General features: G+C 41.0%; 1 protein-coding gene across 2 annotated transcripts in view; it reads left to right on the forward strand.

The window, feature by feature from the left end:
* The first annotated feature begins 10,616 nt into the window (after positions 1-10,616).
* Ssh2 (slingshot protein phosphatase 2) overlaps positions 10,617-16,300 on the forward strand; it is a 228,658-nt gene continuing 222,974 nt past the window's right edge. The window contains exon 1 of one of the 2 annotated variants that reach the window (XM_021212427.2): positions 10,617-10,926. In XM_021212427.2, coding sequence (XP_021068086.1) covers positions 10,864-10,926 — 63 coding nt within the window. In that variant the 5' untranslated portion in view covers positions 10,617-10,863. The remainder of the gene's footprint in view (positions 10,927-16,300) is intronic. The other variant, XM_021212426.2, reaches the window with a different exon arrangement.

Genomic DNA, 16,300 nt, shown 5'->3' on the forward strand with positions numbered 1-16,300 from the left:
CTACCAATGCATACTGCGGCATGCAAGTACCTGTCCACCCACTCCCACCTTTCCCACACAAATAAATCAATGCAAAATTTAAATTTATATGCATATTTTAAATATAAAGACATTAAAATGGGTGAAATGGATAATTATACTATGATGTAATCTTTGAATCAAAGGAAAGGAGAAATGATTATATTAAGACAACATCAATTTCAGAAGTTAGAACATTATTAGACAGCTTCCATGTGAGCTGAAAAACATTTTATTTCTAGTAGACACAGAACCAACACGGGTAAAATAACAATAATTATATTGATAAAACTTGACATAAATTTTAATTATATGGGCTACAGAATTATAATGTTAATTGAATTGACAGCTAAGACATATGGCACTGACTATAAAGGATCCTGAATTTAGAATGAGGACTTTAGAGCAATTGAAGAAAGAATTCAAAGCCCCTGGTTCAGCCTGAAATCCTTTTGCCAATTGAAAACATTTTGTCCTAAGTTTGATACTAGACACTGCTTAAACTAAAAATATTGTAAAAATTTCAATCTGCCTTTCAAGAAGCCAATTTTCCCTGTGGTGGCAAATGCCTTTAATCCCAGCACTTGGGAGGCAGAGGCAGGCAGATTTCTGAGTTTGAGGCCAGCCTGGTCTACAGAGTGAGTCCAGGACAGTCAGGGCTACACAGAGAAATCCTGTCTCGAAAAACCAAAAAAAAAAAAAAAAAAAAAAAAAAGAATTTTCCTTAAGACTGACCCCAACCACCTCTTCCATGCTAGCAAATCTGTAACTAAAGTGTATTTTAAACTGTTCCATTAGGACAAATGCAGAATGAGACCAGGAGATGATAGTCTTGACAGAAAAATAATTTTTCAATTTGCTTACATATTTGGAGGGAGATTGTGTGGGACCATATTAAAAGAGTTTAAAGCAAGGAAGACACTATAATGCTGGACACGACAGACTTATTGATATGAGTTCAATAATCAGCTACAGTAGACAATAGATTTAATGTGTTGACATAAGCAGCTAGAAGTGTCATTAACCATTTTCGTGGTTAGTTCACTGAAATTTGGAGTCCACAGTAGCCTATGTCTAAGGTGAGATACTGGACTCACCCTTGTATAATGTAGAGAAAGTCCAAAGGCTTGGGAGCATAGGTATGTTAAAATAGATTTATTGAATACGACCTGTACATCTCCCTCCCCCAACTCTGTACAGCAAGAGGATTCAGCAAGAGGATTCAGGGGCTACACCTTTATTAAAATGTTGTGTGTCTTTTCCTGGAAAGACATGAACAAAACATCTGTTCAACCGAGGTAGCATACTGATGACAGAACAACAACAACAACAACAAAGATTTCAAGTTGTGCTGGCTAGTTTTATGTCAACTTGACAGAAGCTAGAGTCATTTTGAAAGAGAGAACTTCAATTGAGAAAATGCCCTCACCAGATTGGCCTGTGGTACATATTCTTGATTGATGATTGATGTGGGAAGGCCCAGCTCACTGTGAGTGTTGCCACTTCTGGGTTGGTGGTTCTTGGTGCTATTAAAAAAAAAAAAAAAGCACAGGGCGTGGTGGCGCACACCTTTACTCAGGAGGCAGAGGCAGGCAGATTTTTGAGTTCGAGGCCAGCCTGGTCTACAAAGTGAGTTCCAGGACAGCCAGGGCTATACAGAGATACCCTGTCTCGGAAAATCAAAAAACAAAACAAAACAAAACAAAACAAAAAAACAAAAACAAAAAAACACTCTCAATGTAAACATGAGCACTCTACATTCATTTATTCAACAAATATTTATTATGTATGTATAATATATACCAGACATAATTGACAGCAGACTGAGCAAGCCACAAAGAACAAGCCAATAAGCAGCGCTCGTCTATGGCTTCTGCTTCAGTTCCTGTCCTGTCTTCTCTTAATAAAGGATTGAGATGAAGATGTAGAATCCAAGTAAATAAACCCTTTCCTATCCAACTTGCTATTGGCCATGGTGTTTATCACAAGACAAAATAAATAGAACAAACAACATGGATGGGAGATGCTAGCATGAATGGGAGATGCTAGCATGAATGGGAGATGCTAGCATGGATGGGAGATGCTAGCGTGGATGGGAGATGCTAGCGTGGATGGGAGATGCTAGCGTGGATGGGAGATGCTAGCGTGGATGGGAGATGCTAGCGTGGATGGGAGACGCTACCTCATTTAGTCCTTCATAATCCATAGCCATTTTCCAAGATTCTTCTGATCTCTGGATCCTGGGATGCTGTTGCTGATCAGGGATCAGGGATGCTGTGTATCTTTTTATCCCCAATAGTTTGACAGGACCAATTTATGCTGTTCAGGTCTGGCTCAGGTCCAACAAAGAGCTTGTCTGTGCTGTAGCCTTCTATGCCTGATACTTGAGCTGGCTCGATCCCTAGCTCTGATAGGCTTCATGTTGACACCATGGCTCTTGATTTCCCATTGGCCACACCCGAATGCCAAAAGGCTCTGAGGCTGGGAAAGCAATCTCCATCCAACTGTACTTTACACCACATAGTCTGTGGCAACAACTCTCCACCCCAAGGATTAGCTCTGTGATTTTTCTGTAAGTTACTGCTTAGGCTTTAAAGTCTTCCAAGAGCTCACCAGCAAGCAGTTTTTCTTACTATTAATTTTTTTTCCCTAGAAACTTCAGTGTGACACAAATTTGCCTTCAAGGGGCCTGAACATATCCTTTTGTCTGCTTCTTACCCACTTCTAAATCCCATTTTGATTGCTTTTGTACTTTACATACTCAATTTATAGTTGGTTAAATTCATTCAAATCTTCCACAACTTCTACCTCATAAAGATCATGTCTCACTCTGACACTCAATAAAGTCACCAACGGTCCACATCAGTCCCAAGGTCCTTGCTATCATGTCCAGTGAACTAGGCATCACATATCTCTCATGCTGAGTTCCCTCAGTAGCAATTATCCTTCCTTCTGTTATCCAGTTCTTGATAATGATGGGGACTTCACCTGGCAACAAGTGTCTATAATAGCTAGTATCTATCAGGGACTGTTTACCTCATATTGTCTTAGGTTAGACCGCCTTTGTCTTAAAGAGAGATTGGTATTTTGCTCAGTTCTCTGTTTAAACATACTCTTTCATTGCTCATTTAAAAATCTTTACCTGCTGGGCAGTGGTGGTGCACGCCTTTGATCCCAGCACTTGGGAGGCAGAGGCAGGCGGATTTCTGAGTTCCAGGCCAGCCTGGTTTACTAAATGAGTTCCAGGAAACATACATACATACATACATACATACATACATACATACATACATACATACATACATAAATTCTTTCCCCATCTAAATAGATCAGATATTGAGATTCCCTTTGCATTAATAATTTCCTGTTCTGGGTCACTAGTTGGGCTCTGTCTGCATGCTGAATCACAGACTTCCCTTCCTCTGTATTGAAGGTTGACCCTCAGAAGCATCTTCTATCACTTCACTCTCATTTCCTTCCTTTTTACTGAAAGAGTGTGCCAATGGGTTTTAAGGTTTTTGTTTTTGTTTTTGAGACAGGGTTTCTCTGTATAGCTCTGGCTGTCCTAGAACTCACTCTGTAGACCAGGCTGGCCTCGAACTCAGGAATCCACCTGCCTCTGCCTCCCAAGTGCTGGGATTAAAGGCCTGCACCACCAGGTTCTAAGGTTTTGGATCCCAGGAAGGGTTGTTTAACAGATATCTAATTTGCCCCCTCTCTCCTTTGCATCTAGCCAGCTGTGAGGATTAGCAAATGATCACTTCTATTTCACCATCACTTTGTTCCACTTTTCTTGCAGGGCAGAAGCTAATACAGCTCATAGCATTTGTGTCTTTTCCCATGTAATTCCTCTTAAGGTAGGTAAGTTCTTTCCAGGAAGATAGCTGAGCCCCAATAGCATGTCTTTTCAGCCACAACAATGGCCACACAATTGATACCATAGTCTGCTTATGATCCCATCCTATATGGTTACTTTCGGGCAGTATATCCTCTAGTACATCGGTTGTTTTTGGGGACATTTGCATTCTCATGTAATGGGCCTCACTCGTCAAAGAGACATGCCTTCCCTGGGGGTCAAGTAGAGGAAGATGGCCTCCCTGGGATTCTCCACAAAGACTCTCAGATGGCTTGGCCTGGTTGTGAGTTCTATCATCCACTGTAGAGAGCACAATATCATTACTATAGCAAGGAGCAAACCATCCCATAACACATGGGGAAAGTGGCCATTCTGAAGACACTCTACCCCCACACAGATGAGCATCAGTTGCTGTGTCATCACCTGTTGTCAGGGTCATGCAGCCACTTCTCTCCAACCCATCTTTGTGCCTGATATCCCTGCTCAAGTGCCAACTGTGTTGTGTGACTTTTTTGAGGGAGACATGAACAAATGTCTATTCATCCCAGATGGGGCACTAATAATAAACCAACTACTTCACAGGTCAGGATCAGTGAACCAATAAGCTTGTCAGGGTTATGTTGAGAAGTATGGGTGAGGGACTACATACAAGTGACTCAAAAGAATCTATATAGCAAAAAGCCCACTGCCCCATGAGTATCACCTCACAAAAGATGCATCCCTGGAGTTTCCTGCACACCTTATTGGCAGTTCAGCTGACCAGAGACTTTCTCTTCCTCAGCATATATAACCTTGAGGAGGAGCCTTGTGAATTATGTAACATTCAAGGGGTTCCTGAGACTTTTAAGTTCAATTACTTCCTGGGCTCTGTGTTTTCTTTTCTTCTTAGCTCTTATTACTTTCTTCTTTCTGCAGGAGAGAATATTTCAACTTGGAGGAAATAGCTACACAAGTAATAGGCGTTCCTGTATCAGCATCAGCAAGTAGGAGTACCTGCATTATTTGTGTGTGCCAGAAATACGACTTTTTATCCAGAATAATATTACAACCTCTTATCTACTCTCTTTTCTTTAGACTTATTTGGTGTACAAGTGTTCTACTTGCATGTATGCATGCCACATGAAAGTCTGATGCCCATGGTGGTCAGAAAAGGGTGTGAGATCCCCTGAAAATGGAGTTAAAGATGGTTGTAAGCTATCATGTGGGTGTTGGGAATCGAAGCCATGTACTCAGTAAGAGGAAGTGCTCATAATGGCTGTGCCATCTCTCCAGTCCTCATTCCTCTCTCTTTCTTTTCTTTTCTTTTCTTTTCTTTTTTTTTTTTTTTTCGAGACAGGGTTTCTCTGTGTAGCCCTGGCTGTCCTGGAACTCANCTTTTTTTTTTTTTTTTCGAGACAGGGTTTCTCTTGGTAGTCCAGGCTGGCCTCGAACTCAGAAATCCGCCTGCCTCTGCCTCCCGAGTGCTGGGATTAAAGGCGTGCGCCACCACGCCTGGCTCTCATTCCCTCTCTTAACTGAAAATAAGGAAAGTCTGATCCCTTTTAGGAACACACACTTGTTGTAATACTGCCTCTACTATACACTGAAAATCTGAAAATTAAGTCTTTTCCATAGAGACTGGTGGTCATCTCCTAAAACAATTATGTGCTAAAGGAAAGGGAATTTCCAAGTATTTTAGGATTTTAGAAAATTTTAAATTAATGCTACTTTGAGGGACCCTAAATATTGGTGCACTTTACCAATTTAAGTGGAGTCTGGAAGTGATCAAGTAAGAGATGGAGTTTTAATCTATTCAAATCACAGTGGTTTGAGTGGAGCCATAGAACCATTATATGAAGATTTTTGTCAGTTTTCAGATAGAATAGAGAGAGATGGACTGTTCTAGTATTGCCTAAGGTCCCACTGGGTAGCAAGCATGATGAAGGAATTGCTGAGCAACGCTAAGAAGTATACTACTGCCAGGATATCATTTTCAGAAGCCAGATGTTGTGCATGTTACTGCCTGCCATGACCAGTGAGCTTTAGAGCTACCAGAAGACAACATGTGCTAGGAACCCAAGGAACAGGAGGTTGACAAGATACTCCTAAATGGATTCAGATCCCAATTTCTTCTCTTCTATATGAATTATACATTTATTTCCCCTTATTTATGTTTGAGGTGTCTTTTTCATTATGTCTAAGTTAGCTGAGTAATTATTGTTCCAATAACAGCATACTCTGCAAATTGGAGATTTGTAATTATTTTGCAATATACACTTGATAATAAAGTTTAAATGGGTTCTAATGCAGTCACATTATCACAAGAAATTTTCACATTTTACCTTCTAGTTGGACAAAGGAAAGAATGAGCTACAAGAGACAAATATTGATACTTATGTTAAAATGAGAATTATTTTAAGTTTTTATTAATTACATGTATGAATTAGGCTCTTACCAATAATGGCTATTAATAATTTGAATAGATCACCATTACAGTTTTTCACAGATAATGAACACTGTCATTTTAGTCATAAAACTGTATATTAATACATGCTATGTTTACAGAAGGAATCTATGATACTCCAAAATTTTTAAAAGATTTTATTTAGAAACTTACACAAATTAAATATTTAACATCCTTAATATATCATTCATTTTATCTTTTACTAATAGTATACAACATTAGGCCAAGCGTAGTGCATAAGCTAGTAATTACAGTATTTGGAAGGCTAAGGTAGGAGGATCAGGCATTGCAGGTGTCAGCCACAAAGTAAGTACAAGACCAACCTGGGCTACTAGAGACCCTGTTTTGAGGGTTTTGTTATTGCTGTTGTTTTTTTTAAAGTATATGATAGAAAGAAAATGAATTTCCCCCCAAATACCATGTCTTTAACTCTTTTTACCTTATCCAGTATGTCACACAATTTTTTTTTCAAGACAGGGTTTCTCTGTGTAGCCCTGGCTGTCCTGAAACTCACTCTGTAGACCAGGCTGGCCTCGAACTCAGAAATCCACCTGCCTCTGCCTTCCAAGTGCTGGGATTAAGGGCGTGAACCACCACTGCGTGGCTCACAATATTTTTATGGCTGTCAGGATGTGGAGAAAAAAATGGCTGAGAGCCATTGCTTCTTAACCTGAGGTCCTTCTTGAAATGTAGTGGCTATGTAAAATATGGAGAAGTAGCTTTCTATAGAAAAGGTCAATAGCTTTCAAAGCTTAAGAACCAGTTGACTTCAGGAATTTCAAACCCCCCATAATTTCACTTCTGGAGAGATGAACTCCACTATCATGGTCAGGTCTCTGATCCCACAAACAGGAAGAGTGAAGGAGCTGTAAGCAGAACTAGGATGTTCGTTCATCTTTTTGGCTCTGTTGAGAATCCTACTTTTGGATTTTCTTTTCCAAATTAATCTATCACTGCCAAATTTAGTGATGAATACCCATAATCCCAGCATTTGTGAGGGAGAGGAAAGAGGATCAGCAGTTCAAGGTTAATCTCTGCTATAGATCTAGTTTGAGGTCAGCCTGTGCACAGGAGACCAAGTCTCAGACACAAAAACTTGAAACAAATTAAGTTGATATAGTCCAGAGTTTTTGGATTTTTCACAGTAGATATCACCTCTCAGATCACTAGAAGATCCATCAGGAACATGGATCCCAGAGAAGAACGGGAAACAAATGACACAGTGAAAATAGATTTTTTTTCTATAATCATGGCCAATTAAAAAAGGAGCTATCTTGGAATCTATAGCCAAAACCTAAAATTTAATTTCATACAAAGAACATTTACCCTAGCAATCCAATCTTCTTTGTTTTTTAAGTAACTTTATATTTTATCTAGACGTTTCCTATGTCTATAATACTTTCCTCGGAGTCTAGAAAAGGTGACTGAATTCATAGTACCATTAAACTATACTTCAATTATTTACTGATGTATATACATCCATATATATATATGTGTGTGTATCCATCTATCTATCTATCCTTGACCGTAGGCTATGAACCCTTGAGACACTTATTTTATTTGGTCCTTAACATATACATGGGGGACCAGTGGGGATGGGTGAGTGGGTAAAGCCTGATGATCCTCAATATGGAAGGAGAGAACTATATCCCATGGGTTGTCCTCTGACCTCTACAGGTGAACCATGACATGTGCACACTCCCCATTCCACAGTTAAGGTAGAAAACAAATTAGAGTCTTAAAAAAAAAGAAGAAGAAGAAAAAGAAAGAAAAAAGAACAGTGTTGACACACATCTGTAACTCTTGTGCATCAGACAAGCCACCCCAGAGGCTTATTAGCCAGCCAGTGTAGCTGAAGTGATGAGTTCCAGGTCCAGTAAAAGACCCTATCTGTGAGAAAACAAGCAAACAAACAAAGAAAAAAGCAGTGACACCTGACATTGATCTTTTTCCTCTACACATCTATCCACAGGCACATACATCTTTACATTCACATACATTTCCACCACACATGCATAGATGCACAAATTAGAAACAAAAGAGTACCTAGTATATAACATACATTAACATTCTCTTTCTCTTAGTTGATAATATGCAGCAATAATTTGCAAGTATCAGTTTCTAATATACAACTGAGATACATTTCTTTAATATGGTAATCAATCAACTTCTTGATAAAAACTGTGCAAGTTGAGTACTTTATAACCCAATTTCATTACCTTAGACATGCTGAACAAAAATGTTCTATAATTAACTACAGATGATATATATCTTGACCACTAACTTACAGTTTAGAAAAAGCATGAATTATGTCTCTTTTTTTCTTTTGCTTGAAGATATTTCCTGCACATAGTATTCATTCAACCAGGCCTCTATGAACTCAGAATACACTACAGAGAATAGAAAATTATCTTGACTGCAAGTAGGACCTTTTAATTTGCATACATTATCTCATTTGGTTATGAAAGTCCTGTAAGTTAGGGTTTCAACAGAGAATAAGGAACTGCAGTTCAAAAAGTTCAAATCATTTGCATAAGGTTTTACACAGCTGGAACTAGAAGCTAGGTTTGAATCACAGCAGTGCTTGTTCTCATTGTAAGGTTAATGGACTTAAATGTCTCCTTTTCCAGGTGAATTTCTTTAGAGTATGTTACTGCATAGAAGAAAACCCAAGTTGTCAACCACATATCAGTAGGAAAATCAACATACTGAGAATTACTGATTTGGACAATACTTCTCTTTTGGTTTATAAACACATTTATTTGGGGTCATTTAGCTTTCATCTTGGCTCTCTACCTAGTTTTTTGTTTGGTCTCTTAAGTACTGGTTCAAAGTTCTTACTTCTGAACCTTGCCTTCTCATTCCTGTTTACTCTGGAGCTCTCGGGATAACATTGCTTCATCTGTGAACCACGGATCTTCAATTCTTGTCTCATAGGCACTCTTGATCACCACCAGGGGGCAAAAGCCTACCAACTGGTTTTTCTGCACTACACTCTACAGAGGACTGTACAGTACAGGGACCCTCAGTGATTCTTGATGGAACCTCCCTGCTAATTATTTCAACCACAGGGCCCCAGGGAGAGAACAAAGACTCAGCATAGAGAGCTCTTGTGTCACTTAACCACACAGCAACCAGAAAGATCTCATGGCAGCCCTATCAGTTTAAAAGGAGCAATGAGATCCAAGATTGTTTGAGTCACAAACAGAAAGAGGTGGGCTTTAGAAACTGGGGTCCTTAAGTTTGTGTTTTCTACAGCTTTGGTATGGATGGTGGTGTTTACCAGCTCATCCCCTCAACTATCTCAGTGTAAATATCAACGGTTTGCACTGCATGACTTTTCCTTTTCTTTTTTGTCTTGATTTTTTCCATTACATGCTTGGTTGATGTTGGCAGTTTACCATTTAGAAATGTCTTCCTTTAAAAATATGTTATTTCTACATTTTCACTTGCATCTATGAAATAGTCAAATTTACAGGGGAAAGAAAAAAAAGCTCAACGATCAAAAGACCTTTGTTTAGTGGAGATCTTCACAGTAGGAAGCAAATGAGAGGTTAAAAAAAAATAGCAGGTCGGAGCTTTCCAACTCAGGGTCCAGCTCTCTGTGCCCGCCCCCTTTCCTCAGCATCTCAGGAACTATGATTGACTTTAGGCAGGTTGTAGAGGAAGGAAGCCTGAGGCTACCACTAAGTTTCCATTGTTTACCACCGGGGGCAAAAAAATCTTTCTTCCGAAAAGTCTGGTCGTTAACCCTGAGGCCCTTTATGGTGAGGAGGGTGGGGAAGCTCATTAAGACGGAGCCCTCTTGAGGGCCAGGTCCAAGCAGGAGGGCTGGTCTCCCGGGTCTAGCCCAGAGAGAGCGTCTATAGCACCTGCGGAGGAGCCCTTTTCCACTAGAAAACGTGTTCGCCTCATGCTTTTCACCTCAGTTCTTCTCTAAGGTGGTTTAGCTTGCGCGCCCCACTCATAAAATGGTTGTCTTTCTGGAGTGAGGATTAGCGGCTCTCCCACCGGTCCCCACCCCCCAGAGCAGGACCCTAGGCTGGCTGGCTTCCTGGGCTCCCCGGCCAGTTCGCCCCACGCCGCTCGGCGGGAACAGTCCGAGCCGCAGCAGCCGCAGCAGGGCTCGAGGGCTGACCCGGGAGGGGGCGGCGGCCCGAGGCGCGGCGCGGCGCGGCACACGCAGCCCGCCCGCCCGCCCGCCCGCTTCCGGCAACTCAAGGGTTACGCCGCCGCGGCGGCGCGCGCCGAGGGGAGAGGCGGTTGCTGACAGGTGGCGCCTGCGCACTGGGAGCGCTCATTGTGCCCCGCAGCTGCCGAACCGCCCGCCCGCCCGCCCGCCCGCCGCCCGTTCGGCGCGTCAGTCGGCGAGAGAGTCCGGTGGTGGGTGCGGAGCCCGAGGCCGTTCCCGCGGCTTCCTCTTCCTCTCCGTTTTCCTCGTCCCTACCCCCTCACCCTTCGTTCCCCCCATCCCGGCTCGGTCACCCTCCCGCCCCCCACACTCAGGACGAGAATGCCCTGCCCGGAACAACCCAGCAGCACCTAGATGGCTTTGGTCACGGTCCAGCGGTCGCCTACCCCCAGCACCACCTCCAGCCCCTGCGCCTCGGTGAGTCCCTCCAGGCGGCAGCTCCCGGCTTCTGTCACTGCGGCTCCGCTTTGCCTCAGCGGGTCCCGCCGAACGCCACTGCGCACGCGCCGCGCCTCTTCCCAGGCCTTGGCACTCAGGCTGCTGCGAACCCCCCACACCCTCATCTACCGGCGAGCTGCAGCGACTGCCAGGCTTTGGGGTTTTTTGTTTGTTTGTTTTATTTTTCCAACCTCCATCACCCGGAGCACCCAGTCCCTCACAGCGCTGGCTCAGAAATCTCCCGTAGCATGCTTCCCATGGCTTGAGCACTTCCTTTCGGCTATGAGTCATTCTTGCTTTTCACCCTCCCCCCTTCTTTTACCCTCTGTTGCTCTGTTGCAGGGAGGGGAAGGGTGGGCTCCTAGGTTACCCCCGACCCACACCCATATCCTTTACGCACACCGTTTCAGGGACTCGGTCAGTGCACTGCGCATCCTTCTTCCGTCTCGCCCTGTGTGTGCCTTTCTCTAATCCCTGGCATCTCTCTTGTGCTCCGTACAGTTTAGGCTTCAATGGACTGCTTGGTGGTAGTTACTCCCCGGTTTCTTCCCTCCCTTAAAAGATGGCAGTGATCTCCTCTGCTTCTTGGACTTTTACCTTTCTCAGTGAGGACCCAGAGCTTCAGGTGCTGCTCGATAACCAGGGCCAATTCATTTCCATCTTACAGACATTCATGCCTTCCACTCATTGCTCACGATCGTTCTTGCTCATGGGTTGTGCTTGGATGGTTCATGACTTCAAATGCTTGTGTCGCTAAAACATGTTTCCAGAAGGAAAACCCTCAGAAACTAGCATTTTTTTTTTTCTGCTGGGCTTTTCTATGCCTTCACCTCCACCCTGACTCCTTTACAGCTCTAGTCTCAGGCTTCATTTTTGTGAATACCTGCTAGCGTGTGTTAGCATTGCACCAGTGTGGTAAAATGGGTCTTAAAAAACAGGCATCTAGATGAAAATATGAGCATTTCATATAGAATTGTCATTTTTCACATTAGATTTAGTAGTGTCAAGTTGCAAAGAGGCGTTCAATGAACACCATGGCTTTCCACTGTATGAAAGAAAGTTGGGTTATTAATATTTGTTAACTGAGATGTGAGGTTTGGTATCTTGAAAGCATGTTGCCTTGTGATTTCAATATAGTTTCCTGAATTTCAAAATTTTGTTGCATATTGTGGTAGTTTCTTCCTTTGTGAGTTTTCTTGTGTGTTTTTGAATGACTACCCTAATTCAAGAAATTACTCTATTTACCTTGTGGTGGTCCAGGATACAGAACTGAAATCTGTGGATAGAAGTTTAAAGAGGCACATTTCCGTTAGTTTAGGGAAGATGTTTGTAAAAACAAAGTACACTGTTTTGCAAAAATAGTTAGCACACATCGCATCAAGCTTTGGCCAGACAAGTGATATAAAGAATCCCTGCAGTGGGGGGCTTGCTAGACTTTCTAAAGCGTTCTGATTCTGTGATTTGAGAATAATTGTACTTCAGAACTGATGAAACATGTTACGGTCTGCTCGCGGCAAATATGAGAGGGGTAGACATATGTAGTATTTTCATGAGTGGATTTTTTCCATTTTATGGTAGATTTCTCAGAATTGATAGCAAATCTTCAGACCATCGTAACTCACTCCAATAGTAAATCCTTTGATTTTTGTGGTTACCAGGCCTAGTTTTGGCTGTGAAAGCAATCAAGGGTTAGTAGATAAATACTGAAGTAGAACTCAGTATTGTAAAACTATTTCCCCTGGGTATTGCTGAAAACATTTTATGTTACAATAGCATTTATTAAGCTATTGTCATATCAATTGTCTTGAAGTAAATGAATAATATATGGTAAAACCATATTTATTTGACATGGCTTTATTAGTCAAAACTTGGACTACTTTAGAATCTTGAGGAATGTTAATAGTCATTTTGGCATAGGTAGGCAATTAAGATTGGTCATGTAAATACTGTAGTATTTACTGTAGTAAATATTGAGTAGTAAACTCAGTTATTAAGCTAAATGACAGATAGTTCTATATGCCCTGGTCTGATGATTGCAGTTGTTTATACTTGACTCTGTGTGTAAAGAAATCCTGGCACTGCTGTGTGTGAGTAACAATCAGCATTGTTAGTGTGCTGACAGGCCGCTTCTCTTTCCCTTTAAATTGTCATCCTGTGTGATTCCATCCAGACCTGTGCTCAGCTCAGTTATCTTGTGGTCCTTGTGCTACAGTGTCTGACCTGCATATATTTTGCAGTTTTATCTCTTGCTATATGAATAGGTTGGTTGGTGGCTTGGTTGGTTGGTTGGTTTTAAAAGTGAGGAAGAGTGCAAAAGGAAGTTAGAACCATAAAGAAGGACTTAAGTTCGTGAGGCTGAAGATTTAATCTTTTAGTGTTGGACATATTAATACTATCAGCTCTTCTGATAAAATATTTCCAGAGAGGTTTAACTGAGGAGGGAAGACCCATCCTAACTGTGGCACTGTTGTCCCATGGGGTGGGTAATGGACTGAAGAAGAAGGGAAAGTCCAGCAGAGCCCAGCACTCCCTCTCTCTGATTCCTCATCTACCCACATGTTAGCAAATTTCTGCTCTCATGCCTTCCCTTCCATGATGGGCTGTACCTGTAAACTCTGAACCAAAGTCAGTGCTTCCTCTCTTTTTCTAAAAAAAAAAAAATTAGATATTTTCTTCATTTGCATTTCAAATGCTATCCCAAAAGTCCTCTATACCCTCCCCCACCCCGCCCTGCTCCCCTACCCACTCACCCCCACTTCTTGGCCCTGGCCTTCCCCTGTACTGGGTCATATAAAGTTTGCAAGACCAAGGGGCCTCTCTTCCCAATGATGGCCGACTAGGCCATCTTCTGCTACATATGCAGCTAGAGACACAAGCTCAGGGGGTACTGCTTAGTTCATATTGTTGTCCCACCTATAGGGTTGCAGACCCCTTCAGCTCCTTGGGTACTTTCTCAAGCTCCTCCATTGGGAGCCCTGTGTTCCATCCTATAGATGACTGTGAGCATCCACTTCTGTATTTGCCAGGCACTGGCATAGCCTCACAAGAGACAGCTATGTCAGGGTCCTTTCAGCAAAATCTTGCTAGCATATGCAATAATGTCTGCGTTTGGTGGCTGATTCAGTGCTTCCTCTCTTAAGCGGCTTATTTTTAGGTGTTTGGTCAAGGATCAAGAAAAACAACCTAATACAATTACCTACTAGATATGAGTGACCATCACAGATACTGAGTCATATAAGATATTAACCTGTCTATCAGATGATGTAATTTGGGTAGCAGGGCTGGTAGAAGACAAATATAGACACCATAGAGACAGTGAGGGTAATAATAGTATGTATACATGAACCACTTTATAATGGTCATAAGTATTGTCTGGGTTCAGATTAATATAAGTTCACTAATAGCAGTAGTAATTAGAATACCAACAATTTATTTCTGTTGGGTTCTCATCTGTTCCAGGCATCATACTAAATACTTTACATACATGATTTAATTCAGTTATTCCTTACAATGTGCCAAAGGAAAGTTGGAAAGTTGCTTTTATCCCTGACTTATTGGTGAAGAAACTGAGAAAAGGAATATTTAAGGAATGTGTCCTGTGTCACTCAGTAAGTAAGTGATTGGAGTTGTAATTCAAATGAAAATGTGTCTAACCTTTGAAGGTAATATTGAAGTGATGGTGATGAAGATGTATATCACAGTAGGTGTCTCTCAAACTAGCCTTTGAAGTTTGAGTTTCTATGGGCCAAGATTGAAGATAGGAAGAGCAAGGTATCCTAGGCGAAGAAGAGCTATGTGCTACAACACTTAAAGTCAGAAAGTACAATGCGTTAAGTGAAGGGATTAAATAGGCCAGTTTGAGGATTTATTTGGACAGTGAGAGATAAAAGTGAGAGGTAGCTAGGGCTGTGCAGGAATTGCTGAGCCAGGTATTTGGGATTAATGAAAAGGCAATAGAAAGTTCTCATAAGTTATGAGCAATGTGATCACAGTAGTGTTTTAAGAAAATTGATCCAGGGGCTTTGGGCCAGAAGGATTTTAGGAAAGACAGAGGTCATGAGTAGAACCAGTTAAAGCTATTGTTAAGGTCTGAGCTGGGATTTTGAAGTGTTAAAGGAAGAGACAAATGTTAGGGATTATAAGACTGATTGGCTATAGGACTAGAGAAACAAGAGATACCAACTTTTGGGATATATTGTTCTTCCTAGAAACTAAATGTTTGCTAGGACTGAAGAGATGGCTCAGCCAGTTAAGAGCTATGACTCTTTTTACCAAGGTCCTGGGTTCAATTCTCAGTACCCACCAAGTGGTTCCCAACTGTCTATAACTTCAGTCCCCCGGGATCTGACTTCCTCTTCTGGCCTCTAGGGGCATCAGGAATCATGTGAGGCATAGACATAATGTAGACAAAATACATAAAAAAAAAAAAAAAAAAAAAAAAAAAAAAAAAAAAAAAAAAAAAAAAAAAAAAAAAAAAAAAAAAAAAAAAAAAAAAAAAAAGAAAGAAAAAGAAAATAAATGTTTCTTAATTAATAGGAACAATTTAAGAATTCTTGAACTAAGGGTTCTGGGTTCAGATCTCAGCAGCAGTAACACAGACAACAAAAACCTGCTCTCTATTCTTTCTGATAGGATTTTTCTTTTTATAATTTGTTTTAAGTTTTAAAAACTGCTATTTTTATTTCTAATTTATATATAGTAATTGTACATTCTTATGCAGGACAGTGTGGTAATTTGATACTTGCATACAATGTGTATATGATAAAGATGGTTATATCTATCACCTTGGACAGTCATCATTTCTTAGTGTTGGGAACACTAATTCCAAATTGTCTTTACAAGCCATTTTGAAGTATATAATTACTTATTATTAATCTTATTTATTATACTGTACTAAAGAATATTAAAATTTCATCTAACTGTACACCTGAACTTGTTAACCAGTGTCCCTCTTTCCCCTTTGCCACACTTTTCCAGGCTTTGGTAATCACTGTTCTCACAATTTCTATTAGATCAACTTTTTAGCTTCCTCATGGACTTCAGAACATACAGTATTACTCTTTGTATGTCTGACGTACTTCACAACATACCATCCTCAGATTCTATCCATATTATTTCAAATGACAGAATTTTATCCTTTTTGTAGGGAAATACTATTTCCTTGCATATGTGCTGTATTTTCTTTACCTTCTCTTCTGCTGATGAAACCTAGGTTGATTCTGTATCTTGGCAGTTGTGAATTGTACTTCAATAAGCATGTTAGTGCATGCATTTCTTCATACTAATTTCGTTTCTTTGCTGGGTCACCTGACAGTTCTACTTTTTTTTTTGACAGTTCTACTTTAATAAAAAC

This window comes from Mus pahari, chromosome 14, assembly GCF_900095145.1.
Source record: "Mus pahari chromosome 14, PAHARI_EIJ_v1.1, whole genome shotgun sequence".
NCBI lineage: Eukaryota > Metazoa > Chordata > Mammalia > Rodentia > Muridae > Mus > Mus pahari.